Below are 23416 nucleotides of genomic sequence, written 5' to 3' on the forward strand. Positions count from 1 at the left end.
TCTTCTTCTTCTTCTTCTTCTTCTTCTTCTTCTTCTTCTTCTTCTTCTTCTTCTTCTTCTTCTTCTTCTTCTTCTTCTTCTTCTTCTTCTACCAAAAAAGGCTTGTAGACTCATGTTTGTACTCAATCTTGGCTTTAGCCCCTACTCCTGTGACCACACCCACCTAGCACCACCCTTCCCACTTGAGAGCTCCCTTCTTCTTTAAAGTCACGGAGGGATATAATGTAGGTAGGGAAATGCCTCTGAGCATGTACAGAGCACCTTTGCCTCAACCAGAGGGGCCACAGTTCTCCAAGGTCTCTGCCAGAGAAAGGTCTTTCTCAACAACCGGGGTCCTTTTCAAGTGAGATGGCAGAGATTGAACCCGGGACATTCTGCGTGCAAAACATGTACTCTGCTAGTTAGCCCCAGCTCCTCCCAGCTGTATCTGAATATGTGGGGTCCCGCCAGGGGATTTCCCTGTTCTTTTGCAAAGTAGACAGGAACACATGTCCCCCAAACAAACAAGAGTTAAACGCAATCGCCACTTTGAGTAACGCTTCATTTCACGTTCGTTTTTTTTAAACAACAAAAAAAAAGTTTTTAAAAACGATTTTTGGTGCCTGGCTTTCTTTTTACAGCGTTCAGAATTAATACCACATTGCAGCTTGGACTGGAGACTTGAGTAGGGTTTGGATCAAGATGGAGAGATGCATATTCCAGTGTGCCGAGAAAATGGGAAGTCCACGCTTGTTTAACTGGAACAGAATATGGACGAATCTGAGTGCGCGTGGAAACAAAAATCTAGACAGGAGGTTGTAGATTGGGAAAAAGTTCTGATGGCTTGAATTCTAATTATGCCACCATCACAAGAACTACATTGGCGGCATTTGAGTTCAATGGTCATGACCTTTGAAGACCTCCATGGCTTCAGACCATACAGCTATGGGACCGTCTCTCCTCTTATGTCTCCGTGCTCCAACCCAAAGAGTGATTCACACATGGAATTCACTGCCACAGGAAGTGGTGGCGGCTACAAGCATGGACGGCTTCAAGAGGGAATTAGATAAGCATATGGAGCAGAGGTCCATCAGTGGCTATTAGCCACAAGGTATAGATAGGGGCTCTGGGGCAAGTGATGCTCTGTCTTCTTGGTGCTTGGGGGGGGGGGTCAACAGTGGGAGGGCTTCTAATGTCCTGGCCCCACTGCTGGAATCTCCTGATGGCACCTGGTATTTTTGGCCACTGTGTGATACAGAGTGTTGGACTGGATGGGCCTTTGGCCTGATCCAACACTGGCTTCTCTTGTGTTCTTTTGTCTGGGGCAAGGGAATTAGATAAGCATATGGAGCAGAAGTCCACCAGTAGCTATTAGCCACAAGGTGTAGGTAGGGACTCTCGGTCTGGGGCAAGTGATGCTCTGTATTCTTGGTGCTTGGGGGGGTCAACAGTGGGAGGGCTTCTAATGTCCTGGCCCCACTGGTGGACCTCCTGATGGCACCTGGTATTTTTGGCCACTGTGTGACAGAGTGTTGGACTGGATGGGCCTTTGGCCTGATCCAACATTGGCTTCTCTTATGTTCTTATGTTCAACAGCAACCTAGAATCTCCAGATGGTAGAACACTACAGCTCGGTTATTATTAAGAACTAGGTGCAGTGTGCCTGTTACACAAGTTCTGCAGTTACTCTCTCGGTTACTGATTAATTACCAGATACTAGTGGACTAGCGAGTCAATCAATAAATACAGAGATGCTTTAGGAGGCGCTGCATGGCTGTTTTATTTGTGGGGGCTTTTAAAGAGGTTTCAACCGCAGGCATTTCCTCACCGAGAGGAGTTCACAGAGTTTTACTCAGGCCCGTAGCCATGGTGGGGCTCTGGGGGGCTCCACCCCACAAGAATTTCTTCTGTAAATGCTCTTTTCAATCATTTTAAAACATTTTTTTAAATTTAAAAATTTTTGAAAAACATTTTAAAACAATTTTTTTTTAAAAAAAGGCATGCACTCTTTTAAGCAGAGTGGGGTACTGCAGTTGACAAATTCCCGCCCTGAGCAAGGGGGGTTGGAGTGGGTGACCTCTAGGATCCCTTCTAACTCTTTGTCAAGAAACAGGTCTCCTTTCAGAGAGTTTTTCTGCCTAAAGTGTTGGCTTTCTTGACTATAGAAGTCATCACCCCCTCCTGCCGGCTTGTTCTCAGAACTGTTGCTTCGGCTGGCGGAAGTGATTCACTTGCAGCAGCTGAGAACCGTCATCTAAAGTTGTTGACAGCTCGCAGTTTAGAGATCTATCCTGGCAACAGCTTTCTATTAGCTAAATGGCTCTTCTCTCTGCACTGAGAACTTCAGCCCCACCAGGGGTGGGGGAATTGCCCCACAAGTCACAAAATCCTGGCTACAGGTCTGGTTTTACTAGAGTCTGTATGGTTTTAGTCTTGGAAATGTAAGCCGCTCTGAGCCACAAGGGAAAGGAGGCGTGTAAATGCTGTTGATAAATAAGAGAATGCCCATTCAAAAGAGGAGAAACGGCACAAGCTGAAACAGAAGGGCAGGAATGTTCGAGTGGAAAAGTGGCCCATCCGGGCAAGCACGTTCTTCCTGCGAGGTAGTAGGCAGTGTTCCCTCTAAGCTGAGCTAGTGTGAGCCAGCTCACAGTTTTTCAGCCTCCGGCTCACACGTTTTTGCCTTCGCTCAGGAAGGATGGCTCCAGAGCAAATGTGGCCCAATCGCTCACTCACAACTTTAACTCCTGCCGATCAGAGTAGACAATACATTGTGAGGTAGGTGGGGCTGAGAGAGTCCTACGAGAAGGACCGTGACTGGCCCGAGGTCACCCAGCCGGCTTCATGTGGAGGAGAAGTCCACGGATTTGTGACTGGAGAGGATGCTTTCTCTGCAATCCCAAAACGGCAGCTTGATAGCCACTGATCTGATTTGGTATAAGGCAGCTCGTGCTCCAGACACGTCCACGGATTTGTGACTTGAGAGGATGCTTTCTCTGCAATCCCAAAACGGCAGCTTGATATCGCTACCCTCCCCTCGTCTTGGACAGAGGAGAGGGGCTCCGTTCCAAGGAAATGAAACACATTTTCAACATCTTCATCGCCGCCCCAAGGAAATGGGACTTAGCAGAAGTCAAATAATCGTATCCCTGAGCTTGTCCCAAATGTTCTCCTCGCAGCGCCAGTAACTTTCCCCGGGCAAGTTAATCTCCGTTGACAGCAAGAGATGGCCTCTGTCCAAACCCTTGACAGGGTCACATGACAAGGAAGCCAGGGAGAGGGAGCTGGTAACGGGTGAGTGACAAGGTCACGTGATCAGTTGCTGACCCTGCCAGAAAGGGTGACGGGAACTGACACGTTAAACCCCCCCCAAATGTTTAAGTAGCGGGAATCCCAGCAGAAAACTCTGGGAGCTGGAGGGGGGGGGAGAGGCCAGCCGAACTGCGGAGGATGTGACCCTTCCTGAATCTTTCTCTGTTTAGGCAGTGCTTGCATTGGTCTCTCAAAGAGAGGACGATTGCGCTTGGTAGTGATGAAGAAGAAGAAGAGGAGGAGGAGGAGTCTCAGAGCGGCTTACAAATTCCTTTCCCTTCCCCTCCCCACAACAGGCACCCTGTGAGGTAGGTGGGGGCTGAGAGAGCTCTGACAGAAACTGCTCTCTTTCAAGGACAGCTCTGACAGAACTATGGCTTGCCCAAGGTCACCCAGCAGCTGCGAGTGGAGGAGTGGGGAATCAAACCCGGTTCTCCCAGATTAGAGCCTGCGCACATAACCACTACACCAAATGCTTGTGCATAACCTGAAAATAGTTGCGGCGACTGCGGGCTTCTGTTAGCGGGCCCCGAAGCACCTTAAAGGCGCCGTCTTGCTGAACGTCATCACATCTGAAGTCGGTTCCTCACCTTCCTGGCCCTTGGAAAGCACGAGACCCAACATCTCCAGGGGAGCGGTCCAAGCAATTCACTAGAGAAATCCCAGCACCCTCCACTGTATCCAAAAGCGAGCAGTTCATAACTGGGCGTTGCTCCTAGGAGTTCGTCCTGCCCTAGGATAACTCGAGAGTGTGTTTGGAGTAAATGGCCAATAGCTGTGACTGACCATCTGGTACAGCCACAGACTCTTGATGCCCCTAGGCCAGGGGTGGCCGTTTGGGAGCCACATGTGGCTCTTTCACACACATTGTGCGACTCCTGCTACAGTGGCTGGGGAAGCAAAGGGGAGACATGTCTCCTCAATTGGTCTTCCCTTCCCCAACCAGTGCAGAGAAAGCAACTTGAACTTTAAATGCATTCTCAAAGCCCCCCCTGCCCCCGCCGGCCAGCTTGAAGGCATTTGTCTCTTTAAATCCCTTCTCCAAGCGAAGCTAGTCAGTGTGGGGACAGGGGGGGCTTGGAGGACACATTTAATTGTTTTCTTTCCACCTCTCCCTCCCTCACCCATCTACTTGCTCTCTTTCCACTTTCTTTCTTTCCACCTTTCTCTCTCTTCCTTCTCCAAGTTATAAATTTAATATTCATAAAAGCAAATTTGCATATTTTCCCATTAAAACACGTGTGTGATATCTGTTCACGTCTTGCGGCTCTCAACCATCTGACGTTTATTCTATGTGCCTCTTACGTTAAGCAGGTTTGGCCACCCCTACCCTAGGCACTGCTGCGCCCATCGGACATATGCCCTGTGAGCCATCTGGAATGGATTTGGGGGCAGAAATTGGGGGCTCTGACTTGCAAGCTCAGAAGTAGGTCCCTAAAAGTGTTCCCTCTAAGCTGAGTTAGTGTGAGCTAGCTTACAGGTTTTTAGCCTCCAGCTCACAGATTTTTGTCTTAGCTCAGGAAGGACGGCTCCAGAGCAGTAGTCAAATCGTCTGCTCACAACTTTAATGCCAGTAGCTCACAAAGTAGCATTTTTGCTCACAAGGCTCTGCAGCTTAGAGGGAACATTGGTCCCTAAATGCAGGTGATTTCAAAGGGAAGCCATGCTGGTGTGCAGTAGAACATCTGGATTAGAGTCCAGTAGCACCTTAAAGGTAAAGGTTCTCCCTTGCTCGAAAGCCAGTCGAATCAGACTCTAGGGTTGCGGTGCTCATCTCCGTTTCAAAGCCGAAGAGCCAGCGCTGTCCAAAGACGTTTCCATGGTCATGTGGCCGGCACGACTGAACACCAAGGCGCACGGAACGCTGTTACCTTCCCACCGAAGTGTTACCTATTTATCTACTTGCAATTTCTTGCTTTCGAACTGATAAGTTGGCAGGAGCTGGAGCTAGAGACGGGAGCTCACTCCATCATGCGGCACTCGGGTCTCGAACTGCTGAACTACCGACCTTCCACAGCCTGCAGTTCAGCGTCTTAACCACTTGAGCCACCGCAGCTCCTTAGAGACAACAAAATTGGGGGGGGGTGTGTGTTTATAAGCTTTGGAGGGAGCTTTGATCCAGAGAGGCCACAGAGTTTGCTCGCCCCTATCTTTCGGTCTTTCTTTTCCAAGATCTTTACGCCCCCCCATACTCACTATCTTACCATCCCACATTACTGTAGAGCTTTTTTGTTTGCAAAATTAAATATTAGACCTTCAATGGTTTTACAGGGGAGACTTGAATAGGCCCTATTCTGACAGAATCTACCCTTGTGGCCTTCATAGGAGAGATCCATCCTTCCATGCCCTGTTTGAATGCAGGTTCCTTGAGAAGATAAGGGATCACTATATTAAGACTTGGGGCCACGGTGGCTCAGAAGTTAAGATGCTGAGTTGCAGACCAGAAGGTCGGTAGCTCAGCAGTTCGAGACCCGAGTGTCGTGTGACGGAGTGAGCTCCCGTCTCTGGCCCCAGCTCCCGCCAACCTAGCCGTTCAAAAGCAAGAAACGGCAAGTAGATAAATAGGGATGGCTTTGGCGGGAAGGTAACAGTATTCCGTGCGCCTCGGAGTCTAGTCACGCCGGCCACATGACCACAGAGAAGTCTTCGGACAGCGCTGGCTCTTCGGCTTGGAAACGGAGATGAGCACCGCATCCCTAGAGTCGGATTCGAGTGGCTTTCGAGCAAGACAAATGGAAACGGAAATGGAAATGGCTTGGAAACGGAGATGAGCACCGCATCCCTAGAGTCGGATTCGTCTGGCTTTCGAGCAAGGGAAACCTTGACCCTTTATATTAAGCCTTTAATCAACCAGCCGTCTCCCTACGCTCTGGAAACGCCGGCTCTTTCGCTCAGCGATAAAGACCTTAAGTTCACTCTAGCAACTGCAAAATTTCTCTTAGTCCTTGTAGCCCTTGCATCGAAAAAAATACACAAAGTTATCTTCTGCTGCTCAAGATCCATGAATCAATGAGCTTTGAAGGGGATAAAAGATAAGGAGGGAGTTTTGACTCTCAAAAGCTTATACCCTGGAGATCTTGTCTGTCTCTATACGCATTACTGGACCAGAACCTAAGTGCGGGTTGTAGCTTCAGGGGCTGAAGCATACGTTACTACCTAAATCCCCCTGCGTCCTCCATAAGACTGTCACGTCTACTGTTACCCAGCTGTAGAACTGATCTTTTCGGTGAATGTGCCTCCCTCCCCTTTGAAATATGCTCGTCACCCCCTGACCTGGATAGCCCAGGCAAGCCCGATCTCATCAGATCTCAGAAGCTAAGCAGGGCCGACCCTGGCAAGTACTTGGATGGGAGACCCCCAAGGAAGACCAGCAGTCGGGAGGCGGGGGCAGGCTTGATTCAGCCACCTCTCTGAATAACCTCCAGAGGTCGCCAGAGGTCGCCATGGCTTTCAGGCACAGAGAGTCAGTCACCAGAGTTCGCCGTGGGTCAGTCGCGAGTTCTCTCAGAGCTGTTCTCTCAAGGGCAGTCCTCGAGAGAGCTCTCTCAGCCCCCACCTGCCTCACAGGGTGTCTGTTGTGGGGAGGGGAAGGGAAAGGAGTTTCTAAGCCACTCTGAGACTCCCTTGGGTAGTGAAGGTCGGGGTATAAATCCAATCTCCTCCTCCTCCTCCTCCTCCTCCTCCTCTTCTTCTTCTTCTTCTTCTTCTTCTTCCAGGTGCGCACACACTCACACATAAGAAAATACAAAAAGCTACCAAGAAAGAAAGAAAGAAAAAGAAATTGCTCGTCACCACATCCCATGGCAGTGAACCCCACAAGTTAACTGGCTGTTAGGATGAAAAGTAGAGGGAGATGTTGTACTTCCTACTTCGCTTTTACACATTTAAAAGGATGGTTTTTCGTTCCACGCGAGATAAAGACGGGTCCAAGTATAGAACAATCATAAAACAGCAGAGCACATACAGGGGGGGGTGATAATACAGATGAATGTAAGACGGAGCACCTTAAAAGAAACAACTTATCAAGGCAACGGCTGAATGGAACAGGAAGGAACACAAAGGAAAGTCCGAAGGAAGGCAGGACGAAAAGAGGAAATAATGGACTCGAGGCACACAAAAGAGAAAGTTTTTAAAAACTGGTGAGAGGAGAAAAACGTGAAGAGAAGAACCAGGGGCACAGAAGAAACCCAAAGAAGACGTCTCAGCGATCCAGGTTCGAGTCCAGTAGCACCTAAGAAATGAACAAGATTTTTGGAGCATGAAGCGTTTGAGGGTAAAATCCCACTTTGTCAGATACATAAAGAAGAAGAGGAGATTGGATTTATGCCCCGCCCTTCACTTGGAGTCTCAGAGCGGCTTACAATCTCCTGTTCTTTTCCCTCCCCACAACAGACACCCTGTGGGGTAGGTGGGGCTGAGAGAACTCTTTCGAGGATTGCCCTTGAGAGCACAGCTCCGAGAGAACTTGTGGCTGACCCAAGGTCACACCAGCAGCTGCATGTGGAGAAGTGGGGAATCAAACCCGGTTCTTCCAGATTATAGTCCACACTCCTAATTACCACACCAAACTGTGGGGGAATGGAAATCACTGGAGTCCTTATATCCCAGTTAGAAGGTGGGAGGGGACATTGCAAAGAAAGGGAATCAGGATGTGGAGATACAATGCAAGAAGCCATTTTCTTCCCCGAAGCATTTCTCCCCTGCTTTAATCAAGCTGATTCCCTTTTGCATTGTATACCTCTGCATCCTGACTCTCTTCTTTGCGACACCCCTCCCGTGCTCAGATTGAGGTATAAGGGATCAAGGATCTCCATTCCTAGTATCTGACGAAGGGAGCTTTGAGTCTCAAAAGCTCGTATCCCCCAATTCTTGTTGGTCTCTAAAGGTGCTACTAGACTCGAATCTAGGTCTTCTATTGCATACCAACACAGCTACCCCCTGAAACAGATCCAGGGTCATACCTTCGGGACTGTCTCTCCCCATATATGCCCCAGAAAGGCTTGGGCTCCGCTGAACAACACCTGGTAGTCCCTGACCCAAAGGATGTCCTCTTAGCCTCAACCACAGCCAGGGCCTTTTCTGCCGTGGCCCTCACCTGGTGGAAAACGTTCCCGATTGTGATCAGGGCCCTGCGGGACTTGGTACAATTCCGCAGGGCCTGTAAAGCGGAGCTGTTCCGTCAGGCCTTTGGTTGAGGTGGTGGATGTTTTTACGATCTCGGCCTCCCCTGCCCATAGAAGGCCTACCGATGCCTACTATCCTACCCACTTCTAACAAGAAGTGTATTGGGCAGCTCTGGACAGATGTTATTTGCTGCTGCCATCTTGTTTTTATTGAATTGGTTTTAATTGTATTATTTATTGTTTCATCTTTGTTGTGAGCCGCCCCGAGCCCATCATGGGATAGGTAAAGGTTTCCCTTGCTCGAAAGCCAGTCGAATCCGACTCTAGGGGGCGGTGCTCATCTCTGTTTCCAAGCCAAAGAGCCAGCGCTGTCCGAGGACGTTTCTGTGGTCATGTGGCCGGCATGACTTGACGCCGAGGTGCATGGAATGCCGTTACCTTCCCACCAAAGCAGTACCTATTTAAAGTAAAGGTCAAGGTTCCCTTGCTCGAAAGCCAGTCGAGTCCCACTCTAGGGTTGCGGTGCTCATCTCCGTTTCAAAGCTGAAGAGCCATCGTTGTCCGAAGACGTTTCCGTGGTCATGTGGCCGGCATGACTAAACACCAAGGCGCACGGAACGCTGTGACCTTCCCACCAAAGTGGTACCTATTTATCTACTTGCAATTTCTTGCTTTCGAACTGCTAGGTTGGCAGGAGCTGGAACTAGAGACGGGAGCTCACTCTGTCATGCGGCAACCCGGGTCTCGAACTGCTGAACTACTGACCTTCCGCAGCCTGCAGTTCAGCATCTTAACCACTTGAGCCACCGCAGCTCCTATTTATCTACTTGCAATTTCTTGCTTTCGAATGGCTAGGTTGGTAGGAGCTGGGTCCAGAGATGGGAGCTCACTCCGTCACGTGGCACTCAGGTTGCGAGCTGCCGAACTACAGACCTTCCGGTCTGCCGCTCAGGATCTTAACCGCTGAGCCACTGTGGCCCCTTACGGCATAGGGCGGGATATAAATTAAATGAATGAATAAATAAATATGTATCCCAACCCAACCAGGATCTCTAAGGACAACTTTGTACCAGTCACTCCTTCCCTTAGCCTAACGGGGTTATTTGAAAGATAAAATTGGGGAGTGGGGGGGAGAACGAACCATGTCATCCTGAGCTCCGTGGAACACAATTAAAATGCAAGTGAAAAGGAAAGCAGGCGGAACAGACAAGATCTCAGCCGAACTTTTCGAAGCAGACGAGGCGGCGACTTCAAAACACATCCCGTTTAAACCCAAAGGGCAGTACGTGCGTGAAAATTATGCCGCTCGATTTCAGGCAGGCTATAATAGCCCCTACCTCCAGGAAGGCAAACACAGCCGAACGCAAGCAGCATAGAATTATAAGCCTATTAAGCCGTGCTTCAAAAAGGGGGAAAAAATAATAATGCAAAGACAGATTTGGAATGAAATTAGATGAACAATTAAGCCAGGATCAATGTGGATTTAGGAAGCAAAGAGGAAGCAGAGAAGCCACCCTCGCAATCCAAATATTGATAGGGAGAAGATGAGAAATTGGGGAAGGGACCTTTCTATAGCTTTCCCTGACCTTGCAAATGCTTTCAATAGCCTGGATGAGAATTTAAAAAAATCCAGGCTGTTCTAAAAGGCAGGAACAGACAAATAATATGAAACCTGTACAGTGTCCCACAAAGAGATAACGAGAGTCAATGGTATTGAAGACACAGCCGAAAGGGGAGGAATGTAATAGGGCACTGGCTACGCATAAAGCACAACCATGATGAGGTCTAGAAACTTGAGTTTTTAAAAAATAAGTTGTCTTTGGAAGCTCAGTTCTGCTTTACCTCCCGCTCTCAGAAAACGCGGGCCCGCTATTAGCTGTTTTGGAGATAACGAGAGTCAATGGTATTGAAGACACAGCCGAAAGGGGAGGAATGTAACAGGACACTGGCTACGCATAAAGCACGACCATAATGAGGTCTAGAAACTTGAGTTTTTAAAAAATAAGTTGTCTTTGGAAGCTCAGTTCTGCTTTACCTCCTGCTCTCAGAAAACGTGGGCCCGCTATTAGCTGTTTTGGAGATAACGAGAGTAAATGGTATTGAAGACACAGCCGAAAGGGGAGGAATGTAACAGGACACTGACTACGCATAAAGCACGACCATAATGAGGTCTAGAAACTTGAGTTTTTTTAAAAAAAAATAAGTTGTTTTTGGAAGCTCAGTTCTGCTTTACCTCCTCAGAAAACTTGGACCGTCTGTTAGCTGTTTTGGGGGACCAGAACGACGGAAAAGGCCCGGAGAGATGTCACGCCATTAAAAAGACATTCCCTTTGAAATGTACCCAGCTGGCGACTACCAAATAGCTCGACAGATCTCTCACAGAGTGGCCCCCCCTCACATCTTAAAAAAAAAAAAAGACTGGCCCCATTTCGCAACTCTTAACTCCGAGAAGCTCACAGCGGTAACAAGAGGGCTTGTTTGAATGCAGTGGGATTGTGCTGGAAAAATTCAACAGTTTCCCCTTTCAGTTGTCCCCCCCTCCCTCCAGGAGGGGTTTGTTTTTATTGTCCCAGTCTAATGAAGTGGGGGGCTTCACCTGGTCAGCCCCACAAGTGGCTGCTGTTCAGCACCATGAATGCAAATACTTGACCCCGTGAGCTGTGGGGCAGCAATTAGTTGAAGCAGGGGGTTCGTGTAACACTTCAAAAAAAGTCTTAATCCAGGCGGCCAGCCTCGGCCCAGGTTTTTGCCAAGAACCCCTTTAATGAGTCTGCGAGCCAAAGCTTTGAATGCAGTTTTTTGGGGTCGTGTCATAGGCTTGAAAAGCTCCAGTCTATGTGGCCATTGTGCGGCTTCAGCGATTCAGGCCTCTCTCTCTCTCTCTCTTTTTTTGTAAAAGTGGGAGGGGAGGAAAAAGAGACCCTCCACCCCAACTCCCCCTCTTTTTTTTCACAAGGCAGACACAAACCAGCTTTCAAAACCAGGGGCCCTTTCAGAGCTTTGCATTTCAATGGATCTCGGCCTGAATGCGAGCACTCAACTGAGAAATAGGATCACTATCGGAACTTCCCGGCATTCACGGGGCCCCTTGGGAATCTTTAAAGCCCTTGGTGGAGAATAATTTGGTCGAATGTCACGACTCGAAACAAAACCTACACAAGCAGGGTGCAGTCTATCATGTGGGGCTGCCAGCAGAAGTGACAACAGAGATCCACCCCGCACCATTGGCGCTGACATACAACTCATAGCGGGCCCGTCTGATATGGCACTTCCACCCGCACTGGGGGGGGGGGCACTTGCTCTGGCAGAGGGGCGGAAGGCCTTTGCTAGAGGCGGGCATCATTTCGTAGCCAGACTCGTCATGGAGGAATTGTCCGCATGCTTGATCCCCAAACCGCTTGCATTTTTGCGAGCATTCCAAACCCTGGACAAGGCTCGTCTGACATTTGCGAGCACTGGATGGGATGCTCACAAAATGCAAAAAAAAAAAGAGATGATTTTTTTTGCACCCCTCCCCAACTGACAAAACTTCTCCTAAAAAGGAGGCAGGGGTTCAGAAGCGAAGCCTCGGTCAGGAGCTATCTTTCCTGTAACTTACTTTTCCTAATCTTCCCCCAAGATGACTTCCTGCTGGGATTGATGGGAATTGTAGTTTTCCCAGCCTCATTCCCCTCAACCTCAGAGATTCTGTAAAATAAGGGCACGTACTAACGGCAGCTGCCTCTGTAATCCCGAATGCCAAGTTCAACGAGGCACAGATATACCTCTTGACATACTGCTGTATTATACCCTGAACAGATTTGTAGTACGAGAAACGAAGCACACAGGTCAATCCCAATAATTTCAAGCTTATCACCTGCAAGGACTGAAGCATCCCTGAGAAGATCCTGCTAAAACCAGCATTCCTATGTTCTAGTAAAGGTAAAGGTTCCCTTGCTCGAAAGCCAGTCGAATCCGATTCTAGGGTTGTGGTGCTCATCTCCGTTTCCAAGCCGAAGAGCCAGCGCTGTCCGAAGACGTTTCCGTGGTCATGTGGCCGGCATGACTAAACACCAAGGCGCACGGAACGCTGTTACCTTCCCACCAAAGTGGTACCTATTTATCTACTTGCAATTTCTTGTTTTGGAACTGCTAGGTTGGCAGGAGCTGGAACTAGAGACGGGAGCTCACTCCGTCATGCGGCACACTCAGGTCTCGAACTGCTGAACTACCGACCTTCCACAGCCTGCAGTTCAGCGTCTTAACCACGACTAAAACTAGCATTCCTATCTTCTAGTAGTTCCACATATTTTGATGTGGCTATGCACAGGATTGAGCACAGGATATTTTGCATACAAGTTAGGCTCACTAGAGGTTCCAGAGAGGAAGCCAAGAGATTTTTTTAAGATTTACATAGCAAAAGGACTGCTCTTGTTCATATTCAAGACAAAATTACCCGCCTATCCTCAAAAGCACCACAGTTATTTTAATCACTACAGCAACTCTCTGAAAACAGAACATATGGATCTATGCCTTTGGTATACACAGAACATAGGCCCATCTAGTTGATTATTACAGTAGTCACTGCGGGCACATGTACGCTACAAACTGGATGAATGGTCATGTCTACTCTCCAAAGGTTCCTAGAAAACAGTAGGCTGTAGTTGTGAGTGTGTGTGATTTGGGGAATCTCAACACGCTCACAAAACTACAGTTCCCATGATTCCTTCAAGGGAAGCCATGGCAGTGGTATAAAAGCCACTATATATCTGGTGCATAGGTGTGGTGTTATGACATCATTCATGGAGGAGGGGGCTTGGAAAACATGAATCATAGAATCATAGAGTTGGACGGTCCCTCCAGGGCCATCTAGTCCAACCCCCTGCATAAGGCAGGAAATTCTCAAATACCTCCCCTCTCACACTCGCAGTGACCCCTGCTCCACGCCCAGAAGATGACAAAAAGCCTCCAGGATCCCCAGCCAAACTGGCCTGGAGAAAAATGGCTTCCTGACCCCAAAGTGGCGATCGGCATTTCCCTGGACGTGTAAGAAATGAGTGAAAGTAAATCCTAAGTAGGCGGGGGGTATAGCTGCAGTCAATTCTCCATGTCGCTCATGGCATCTGGTTTAACCCCTGTCGCCACTACCACTCTGAACCACTTTGAAAGTCCCACAATCCCCAGTATTGCCTTTTTTGTTGGGGGATGGAGATCCCCACTCCTCCTCCACACGAAGCCGGCTCGTCGCCACTACCAATCTGAACCACTTTGAAAGTGGTTTACATCAGGGAAACTACGGGAATTGTCGTTTTTGAATTCCCCTCCTTACTATAGCCCCTGTCTCATGTGGCTTTTTGTGGAGGCAGGTCCCACAAACCCCAGTATTGCCTTTTTTGTCGGGGGATGGAGATCCCCACTCCTCCTTCACACGAAGCCGGTTGGGTGACCTAGGGTCAGTCACAAGTTCTCTCAGAACTGTTCTCTCAAGAGCAGTCGTCGAGAGCTCTCTCAGCCCCACCTACCTCACGGGGTGTCTGATGTGGGAAGGGGAAGGGAACGGAGACTGTAAGCCACGCTGAGACTCCTTCAGGTAGTAAAAGGCAGGGTATAAACCAAACCTCTTCTTCTTCTTCATTGACAGCTGAAAAGCAGCTTGGATCTGACCCACAGTTCACACCAGCCCACTCCAGTTTCCTGTTTCACTATTGCCCCGTTCACAAGTTACAGTGAACACACACATAATCCGTGTAGCGTACACTTGGTTTGTCTTTATATGTGTGTAGAATAATTCTGAGGCTGCATTCAGTACATGTGCAACTGAATGTGTGGTTGCGACATCACCTGTATCCACTGGTTTCATTTGCAAAGCAAACATGCTTTGGTTGTTTCTTACAAGCAGAGGTGCACACGGAGATGTGGGTTTGATATGTGTTCACTCTAACACGGGAACAGGACTTCTCTCCGCCATAGGAAAGCAGCCTGCAAGTTCCACACCTTTTAGCCTCACCCAGGGCCGGCTCACCCACTAGGCAAACTAGGCATTCGCCTAGAGCGCCAGGTATACAAAACCCAGAGGCCCCCTACTGTTTTAAATTACATCAGCTGGTCTCAGAAAAATTTAAAATATATACGCCTTTTTAATATTTGAAATCTTTTTTATATTGTGTTTTTATTTGAGGCCCCAGCAGATTGTGAGGCCCTAAGCTGTAGCTTATTTAGTTTATGCGTAAATCCAGCACTGCGTGTAGCGTACACTTGGTTTTTTCTTTATATGTGTGTAGAATAATTCTGAGGCTGCATTCAGTACATGTACAACTGAACGTGTGGTTGCGACATCACCTGTATCCAGATAGCAGCCACTGGTTTCATTTGCAAAGCAAACATGCTTGGGTTGTTTCTTACAAGCAGGGGTGCTCACAGACATGTGGGTTTGAGATGTGTTCACTCTAACACGGGAACAGGACTTCTCTCCGCCATGGGAAAGCAGCCTGTAAGTTCCGCACCTTTTAGCCTCACCCACTGTGCTTTGTGACAGAAACAAGGGCTTTTATATAAACAAAGAAATATAGGCTTCTTTGGGAGGTGGTGGCGGGCTCTACTTCTCTGGAGGTTTTTAAGCAGAGGCTCGATGGCCATCTGACAGCCATGCCGATTCTGTGAACTCAGGCAGATCACGAGAGGGAGGGCAGGAAGGGTTGCCTCAGTGCTTAGTTCTCGTGGCCTTTTCTTACACGCCCAGGGAAATCCCGATGGCTACTTTGGGATCAGGAAGACATTTTTCTCCAGGCCAGTTTGGCCAGAGATCTTGTTGTTGTTGTTGTTGTTGTTTTGCCATCTTCTGGGCATGGAGTAGGGGTCACTGGGGGTGTGTGGGGGAAGAGGGAGGTAGTTGTGAATTTCCTGCATTGTGCAGGAGGATGGACTAGATGACACGAGAGGTCCCTTCCAACTCTGTGATTCTATTATTTTAAATTAAGGCTTTTAATTTTAATTGAGCTGCGGTGGCTCAAGTGGTTAAGACGCTGAACTGCAGGCTGTGGAAGGTCAGTAGTTCAGCAGTTCGAGACCCGAGTGCCGCATGACGGAGTGAGCTCCTGTCTCTAGTTCCAGCTCCTGCCAACCTAGCAGTTCGAAAACAAGACATTGCAAGTCGATAAATAGGTACCACTTCGGTGGGAAGGTAACAGCGTCCCGTGCGCCTTGGTGTTTAGTCATGCCGGCCACATGACCACGGAAATGTCTCCGGACAGCGCTGGCTCTTCGGCTTTGAAACGGAGACGAGCACCGCAACCCTAGAGTCGGACTCGACTGGCTTTCGAGCAAGGGACACCTTTACCTTTACCTATAACAGACGAAGTCCCCCTGGGCACGTGCAGAGTACCTTCCCCCCTGCACTTTGAACTGAGGGCCAAGATTCCTTGGATAACAGGTGCCAGAAGGACTTAAAAGGTCTGTGATTAGCACCTGTTCCACAACGTGAACATGGACAGAATGCGAAGGCTTTTATATAACAGAAGAAGCCCCCTGGAAAAATGCAGAGTACCTTCTCCCCTGCACTTTGAACTGAGGGTCAAGCTTCCTTGGATAGCAGGTGCCAGAAGGACTTAACAAGTCTGTGATAAGCATCCGTTCCACAACGTGAACATGGACAGAATGCGTAAGACACAGTAGAATTTTTTTTTTTAATTCTGGTGGTGTAAAGAGAACCATTCCCTCTTCTTGGCAGTCCTCCACCTCTGAAGGTTTCAGGAAGGTAGCCTTGCAGTTCTGCAGTAGAAGAGCTGGGTTCGAGTCTAGCACCCCCTTAGAGACCAAGAAGATTCTGGGGGGATTAGCTTTCGAGAGTCAACATTTCCTTCGTTAGAGGTCCTTTCCGCACTTGGATCTCATCCCTGGTTTTATCGGGATTCAACTCGCAACACAATATCTTGCATTCATCCCTGGTTATTACAGCATCCGTTTATCCCGGGAAAAGTGTCGGGTGAAACCGGAGTGACCTTAATGCAATGTGGAAACAAAAAATACCCCGAGATAATTACAGGGGTGAGCTCTCGTGTAGTGTAGAATGTAAAAATACCCCGAGATAATTACAGGGGTGAACTCGTGTGTAGGGTAGAATGTAAGTTCGGGGACAGGGATGAACCAGGATTTAAGGTCTCGTGCGGAAAGGACGAGAGATGCCTGACCGTACCTGCTTCACATTTGCCAACAGCCTTGGCCGCGCTGTGAGAATGCTGGCAAGACGCGAGCATTGCTGCGCAAGAGAGCAAAACCGGGAAGTGTTTGTGTGTGTGATCTTTCGAGCCCCTCGCTTTCCGGCAGGAAATCAGGCAGGCCGTCAAGGCCTGTGGAGTCAAATACACATCTGAGCCTGCCAACGGGGCCTTTTGTTTTTTCAGCAAACAGATTAACAAGCCTCTGAAGAGGCCCCCAAGTGTGTCCAGAGCTTAAGAGCCCTTAAAGCGTTACCTGTACAAAATTACAGCCCCGTGGAGAGACTCGGAACACAAAGACCCCTTAAGCCTCTTGTTGGGGGAACACGCCTCCTTTCCCCCCTGGATTTTACACCAGGGGACTCGTTGCTTCTTCTGTGTTTTCGGGTATAGAAAGTGCCCCCTTTCAAGACTGTTTTCAGAAGGCACCCCCTCGCGAACCACGGTTCCGCACGGCACGCATGCAGAAGCAATTCGGTTTCTGATGATAAAAGCAAACGAACAAACATATAACATATATAAAAAATCTGGAATCGCTACAGGCTGGCTTTTGATATTTTTCATTTTATTAGCTGCTAGAAGTTTTCGCAGAAACTTTTCTTTTTTTGGAAAAAAAAGATTTGTAAAAAATATGAGTTAGCGTTCGCCTGATTTATCGTAAAAATAACAACAGGATATCTTGCATCTTCCCGAAAATTCGCTAGGGGATGTCCTTTTCGGTGGCAGACCCCCCTGGATTGAAACAGAGAGAGGCTCTCCTAGAGTGACCGCTCGAAACATGCGGTGGATTGCACTGCACCCACGGAGCAAACAAGAGTGTCCCCGTTCACTTCAGTAGCAAGCAGTGCTCAATGCGCAATTGCAATGGGCACCTGGTGTGCAACGGGAGCCACTGCATGGGCCAAAGGGGCTCTTCTTCTTCTGGACTGTGTGTTACTTTATACACCATCAGAATCCCGCATCGTGCTGAATCCCGGGATCTGCACGGGTTATGCAAATCGCTAATTCATTTGCACAACTGACGCTGCATTGCTACTATATTGCATACAATTACCCTTCTTCCATTACTACGGGACAGGAACTAGGAGCTGAGTCGGCCCTGCCCCGCTCACCTTTGGCAGCCTTATTCTGCCACTCCCTTGGCTTCTGTGATTGCACGGGGAATTGATTCCCATCACCATGCGGGCCAGAAGCTTGATTGAAACAAAGGTGGAATAAAAAATTTCCCCGGGCGCTCAGTTCTGCAGCTCAAATCAATCCTGTGCTCCCCCCACCATTTTTTTTTGTTTGCTGCGCAATCACAAAATGCACATAGCCCTGCTTCTGCTGGGACAATGGAGGTCACTAAAGGACCACAGTTTGTCCTCCCACAAACCTGTCAATCTCCACCGGTCCTGAAAGACTGGCCAGACTTCAACCTTCCAGAACGCATTGATCGTGTGCATATGCTCAGTGCATGCTGAAGTTGATTTCTCATGTTGCTACATGCACATGTTCTACACGCGTGACACTAATCACATACCTCCTGGCTATGCACAGACCACACAAGAGTGGCAGGTTTGCCCTTGCCAGCATCATTTCGTTGCACCCCCGAATATTCTCTCCGCAAGGAAAGATTCTGATGCGGCACTTGCCGAACAACGACCCGTGGGTTTGGGGCTCGGCTCCCCAATCCAGTAAGTTCTGCTTTGCACATGGGCCCCAGTTTTTTTTCCCCATTCTGCCGGGTCTTGAGCCAAATTTCTGTGCAGGGCTTGGGACTGCCCATCCCGAATGGAAATCAAGGGGGCGTCCGCAAGAGAAGAACTTAGAGGACTGGAATGGATCCTTTGCCGTCATGCGCATCTTTCCTGCACACGCTTGTGCGGAAATTTTGTGCTTAATCTATATTAGCCAGGTTTATTCTGAATGCTGTTACATCAGATCTGAGGTTTTTTTGCTTTTCTTTTGATGTTTGTTTTCTTTTTTAAAAAAATTCTTAAATATTTTCTCTCTACTCCATAAGTGTACATTTTTTTTTTCTCTTACTGGGAAGAGGTAATATAAATTAAAAAGAGGAAGAAATGCTCCGGGGAGATCCAACGGCCCTGCCCTAGAGCTGCAAACGCTGCAGCGTTCAAGAGGGAAGGAAGGGGCCTTTCTGGGGGGGGGTCTAAGTGGGCTATCTGCCCTGCCCCCCCAGTCCCCCCCATAGCAGACTCCATCTTCACCTTTGGTGAAGCGGTCTTGTGATCAGTCCCACCCAAAGTCCTGCCCCGTCATCTGATAGAACTTCATGTTGAAGGGTCGGTAGAACTCCTGAAGGCGCTGGACAACCTGTGGGTCGATTTTGGGATGTGGCCGCCCCTTGGACTTCCCCAGGCACCGTGGCCTGCTGCTCCCTTCTGGCTTCTTCAGGCACGGGAAGCCCTTGGTCTCGTTGAAGTAGAAGTGCTTGTCCGTCACCACTCTCTTGAGGCCCAGGAAGTCCTGGACGCGGCCCATCTCCCCAGCTGGGTCGCTCACCAGTCTCTCCCCGCTGACAAAGAGAAATTTCGAGAGCGGGAAGTACCTCAGCCAGTTGTCGAGGTGCTTGGCGTAAATGCCGATCCGCACGGCGCTCCAGGTGGTGTCGATGAGGCCGGTGCTGAGGTTCTTGAAGGCCAATGCTTGGAAGGTGGGGATAGTGGGGTTTTTGGACAGGGTCTGTGTATAGTCTGAGATGGCCCGCGTCACCGGGTTGCGCACCACCACGATAAGCTTGGTGTCCTTGGACATGTTGTAGATGCGCCGGGGGGCTTCCTTCGTCACAAAGTAGCTTGGCGTCTTCTCCATGGTGATCTGCCCCTCGAGTGTCCTCGGCATCAGGTTTCTGTGGAAATAAAGGATACTGGTCAGGGAAAAACCGAGCGGTTACGACTTCACCTCTTTCTCCCTCTCTCACACACAGACTTTGTGAAATAGACTCTCAAGTCCAGGATATCGAAAGTTTTGACTCCAGCAAAGAAGGTTCCTCCTGACACGAGTTGGGTTTTGCCATCTCTAAGGACTGACTAGTCCCGACTAGCATAGTCTTGTCACAGCTTGGAAGCTAAGCAGGGTCAGCCCTGGTTAGTACTTGGATGAGAGACTAGGGTGGATGGGACTAGGGGTGAGTAGGGTAGTGTGGTGGCCCTGTCCGCAGATGACACAAAATTATTCGGGATGGTGAAAATCAAGACTGACTGTGAAGAGCTCAAAGAGAACCTCCACAAACTGGGTGAGTGGAAAATGAAGTTCAGTGTTGGTAAATGTAAGGTGATGCACATTGGTTTAAAAAATGTCCCAACTTTAAGTCTACGCTAATGAGGTCCGAGGAGCTGCGGTGGCTCAAGTGGTTAAGATGCTGAACTGCAGGCTGTGGAAGGTCGGTAGTTCAGGAGTTTGAGACCCGGGTGCCGCATGACGGCGTGAGCTCCCGTCTCTAGTTCCAGCTCCTGCCAACCTAGCAGTTCGAAAGCAAGAAATTGCAAGTAGATAAATAGGTACCACTTCAGTGGGAAGGTAACAGCATTCCGTGCGCCTTGGTGTTTAGTCACGCCGGCCACATGACCACGGAAACGTCTTCGGACAGCGCTGGCTCTTCGGCTTTGAAACGGAGATGAGCACCACAACCCTAGAGTCGGATTCGACTGGCTTTCGAGCAAGGGAACCTTTACCTTTACTTTAATGAGGTCCGAACTTGCTGAGACTGAGTGGGGAAAAGATCTCGGTGTCGTAGCGGATAGCTCTACGGAAGTGTCAACCCAGTGTGCTGCAGCAGTGAAAAGGGCAAACTCTATGTTAGGGATTATTAGGAAAAGGATTAAGAATAAAATGGCCGATATCCTAATACCCCTGTATAGATCTATGGTGTGGCCTCATTTGGAATACTGCATACAGTTTTGGTCACTGTATCACAAAAAGAACATTGCAGAGCTGGAAAAAGTGGATTAGGGCAACCAAGATGGTGAGGGGGTTGGAGCACTTTCCCTAGGAGGAAAGGCTGAAGAGTCTGTCCATCGGGCCCCAAGCATGCCGAGATTTAAGCGCTAGTCAATTTTTTAAAAATCCCCTTTGGCTTTTTTTATTTCCTCAAGACTCCTGGAGGCAAGTAACTACAAACTAGGATTGGGGCCATGATGAAAGGGAAGCAGGGGTTAAAACCTGTACAATTCTGCTAAGCCAAAGCCAGAACCCTGTTATGTGTTATCCCCTCATTTTATTGCTTACCGCTGCTGGTCCTGTTGGTGCAATTTGTGACTTTTAGTGGTTTTAATTGCTGTTCATGGAAGCCATGTCAGAAAGAGCAAATGCAAACTTGAGGCCCACTGGGCCTCAATTTGCTTTGGGCCTTAGGAAGATGGGTTTAACCCTTCAACGTCTACTCGGAATCCTCCCGGGAGTTTAACTGTGTGGTTATCTCCCCTCTGAATTCAAAATCCTGGATGTACAACAAGGGATGTGCCCTCCCCTACGGATATTCTTTGTAGCTACAGAGAAACGATAAACTCTTCAGATATCGTTTGAACAGAGCAGAGGCAAGTCCACTTTAGGGTCTGTGAGTGGTTTCCTCTCTCTTGGGCTCTTTCTGAAATAAACAATAAAAACCTCTATCCCACTTTGAAAAGCGAGATGCCCTCCATGTATTCTCGGTAAAACTAGAAAACAAGATCTCTGGATCCCTGCCACCTCCTCAGAGTTTAATAATACTCACAGGAGTTATAAAGATAACACTTTGCACAGAGCCAGGAGTTTACAATCCAGGCGCCATGGGAAGAGGGGGAAGAGAAAGGGGAGGGAATGACACATCCTGATCTCCAGCTACAAAGACCAACCACCCTTCTCCAAAGGCAATGGGCAAACACTGGCACCTTGGCCAATTGACTCCGGTTCCCACCATAACACATCCTCACTCGAAGAAAAGAACTTTTGTTCGGGGGCCTTGTACGGTGTTTCCCAACACCAGTTTTGTTCTGGTGCCCCTTTTTCCACGGCAAGTCAACATTTTTTTTTTAAAAGGCCTTTTTAATTCCATATTAAAACACAGCAGCCTTATCGGGCAACTTATCTTCGAAACATGAGAGCTCCAGAATTCCCCCCCCCTTCATTCTGGCCTCAGGCCACAGAGCCGGCAGTAAAAACTAGCTAAGATAATATTCCGTTTGACAAGAGATCTCACCCTCGCGGGTCTGGCAAAGTCAAAGATATCAAAATTATATGCGTTTCTTTCCCTCGTAGGGAGACGATAATCATTTTTTTAAAAACACAGCTGGCATTTGAGGTACGAATGCATCTGTTATTGGGCACAGACGGATCTGTAACATAAAGTTGCCGAGACGCTAAGGTTGATTTGCTGAGGACAAGATGCAAAACTGCAGAGGCGGCGGGCCGACCTGAATGATTCCCTAGCCTGCTTTAATAACGGTCCTTCTCCCATAAAGCAGTTTGGGTACATGCGACAAACTATTCTGATACGTTTCGGACTGTTGGCCACACTGCCCTCCTCTCCGCGCTAAGATTTCCTAGCAAAATAGGTTCCCTACAAAGAATTTCTAACTTCCTCAAGGACGGTAACAAAGGAAAATCCATGGGGTCCTTCCTTCCCTCAGCTTCATGCGTCCTTTCCTCCTCTTTCCTCCAGGCCTCCCTTCCCACTCAAGCATTCACCTCTACCACCGATATTTTCTCTCCCCTTCAGCAGATGGATCTCCCCTTCAGATTCTCACAGCGTCCTCGTAGTCTACCCTCTTTCCTAACAGCAACAGGATGCGGCCTGTCACGCCAACCCCCCCGTCATCTTCCCCGGACCACTAAAACGCTTTGCCTCCCTCCCAGAAACACAACGGTTTGTCAATGTGCTACTGGCGACACAGCCACCTTTAAGCAATCAGGACGCTCAGAAACACACCATGACCTCACAGCAGCTGAACCAATGGCAAAAGAGGAAGGCGCTTCATTGGAGAGGTGACTATCACAAACTCCACAGTGACCAGCGACAGACAAGATACAGAGCTGGTGGGATTGCCAGACCCCCGGCCTGGGCAGGGGTTCCCCTGATTTTTCAGGCTTCTGCCAACCTGGCCGGCAAGGGAATCCCCACCCCCAAACAGGGACACCACTGTGTGATGATGTCATATGAAAGTGATGTCATCACATCAGGGACATCGCCATGCGACACTCTGGGGGAATTTCAGACAGACGATATATTCCGGAAGAGGAACGGTTCTCAAACGGTTTCTGGTCTGTCATTTCAGACAGAACCCGTTTGAGAACCGGTTTCCTTCCGGAATATATTTGCTATTTCATACACAAACGAATCTGTCCCGTTTAGGAAACGGGACTGAAGCATTTTACCTGTCAACCGCTTCCAAGTAGTCTTCAGTTCCCTCTCCTGGTTCTGATGCGCTTTTTCCCGCCGTTCTCCGGCTTTTTTGTTTTTTGGAATAGCATTATATCAACCCTATTGGAATGCCTGGAGTGTTTTGTTATAGTGCTATAGCGCTATAACGCTATAAAGCGAACGTTAAAAAAAAAGCCGGAGATCGCCCGCGCGGGCGAAAAATTGCACGGAAAAAGCGGTGCAGTCTGAAATGGCAAACCGCTTCTGATCCGGCTCATTTCCGGTATGGGAAAGCCCTGTGTGAAATGGCAGCCCTGTTCACTTCAAAACGGATCATTACCGGCTTGAAACCGGGTGAAACTGGGTAATGTGAAATTCCCCTCTGGTTTGAGGTCAAAAAGAGGGCAAAATCCTATGGTAAAACCACTGAGTTTCGCCCTTAAAACAAGAGTGTCGCTAAGCAATGTCCC

At 48.7% G+C, this 23416-nt stretch overlaps 2 protein-coding genes across 2 annotated transcripts in view; both read right to left on the bottom strand.

The window, feature by feature from the left end:
• Window positions 1-18374, bottom strand: part of MEIOB (meiosis specific with OB domains) — a 106081-nt gene extending 87707 nt beyond the window's left edge. Inside the window, exon 1 of the mRNA XM_015417345.1 lies at window positions 18129-18374. Coding sequence (XP_015272831.1) covers window positions 18129-18374 — 246 coding nt within the window. The remainder of the gene's footprint in view (window positions 1-18128) is intronic.
• Window positions 17183-23416, bottom strand: part of HS3ST6 (heparan sulfate-glucosamine 3-sulfotransferase 6) — a gene marked incomplete at its 5' end in the record, with an annotated part of 122005 nt that continues 115771 nt past the window's right edge. Inside the window, one exon of the mRNA XM_015417346.1 lies at window positions 17183-19457. Within this exon, the coding sequence (XP_015272832.1) occupies window positions 18839-19457 (619 nt within the window). The remainder of the gene's footprint in view (window positions 19458-23416) is intronic.

Source organism: Gekko japonicus, unplaced genomic scaffold (genome assembly GCF_001447785.1).
Source record: "Gekko japonicus isolate JY-2015 unplaced genomic scaffold, Gekko_japonicus_V1.1 scaffold2146, whole genome shotgun sequence".
NCBI classification, from domain to species: Eukaryota; Metazoa; Chordata; class Lepidosauria; order Squamata; family Gekkonidae; genus Gekko; species Gekko japonicus.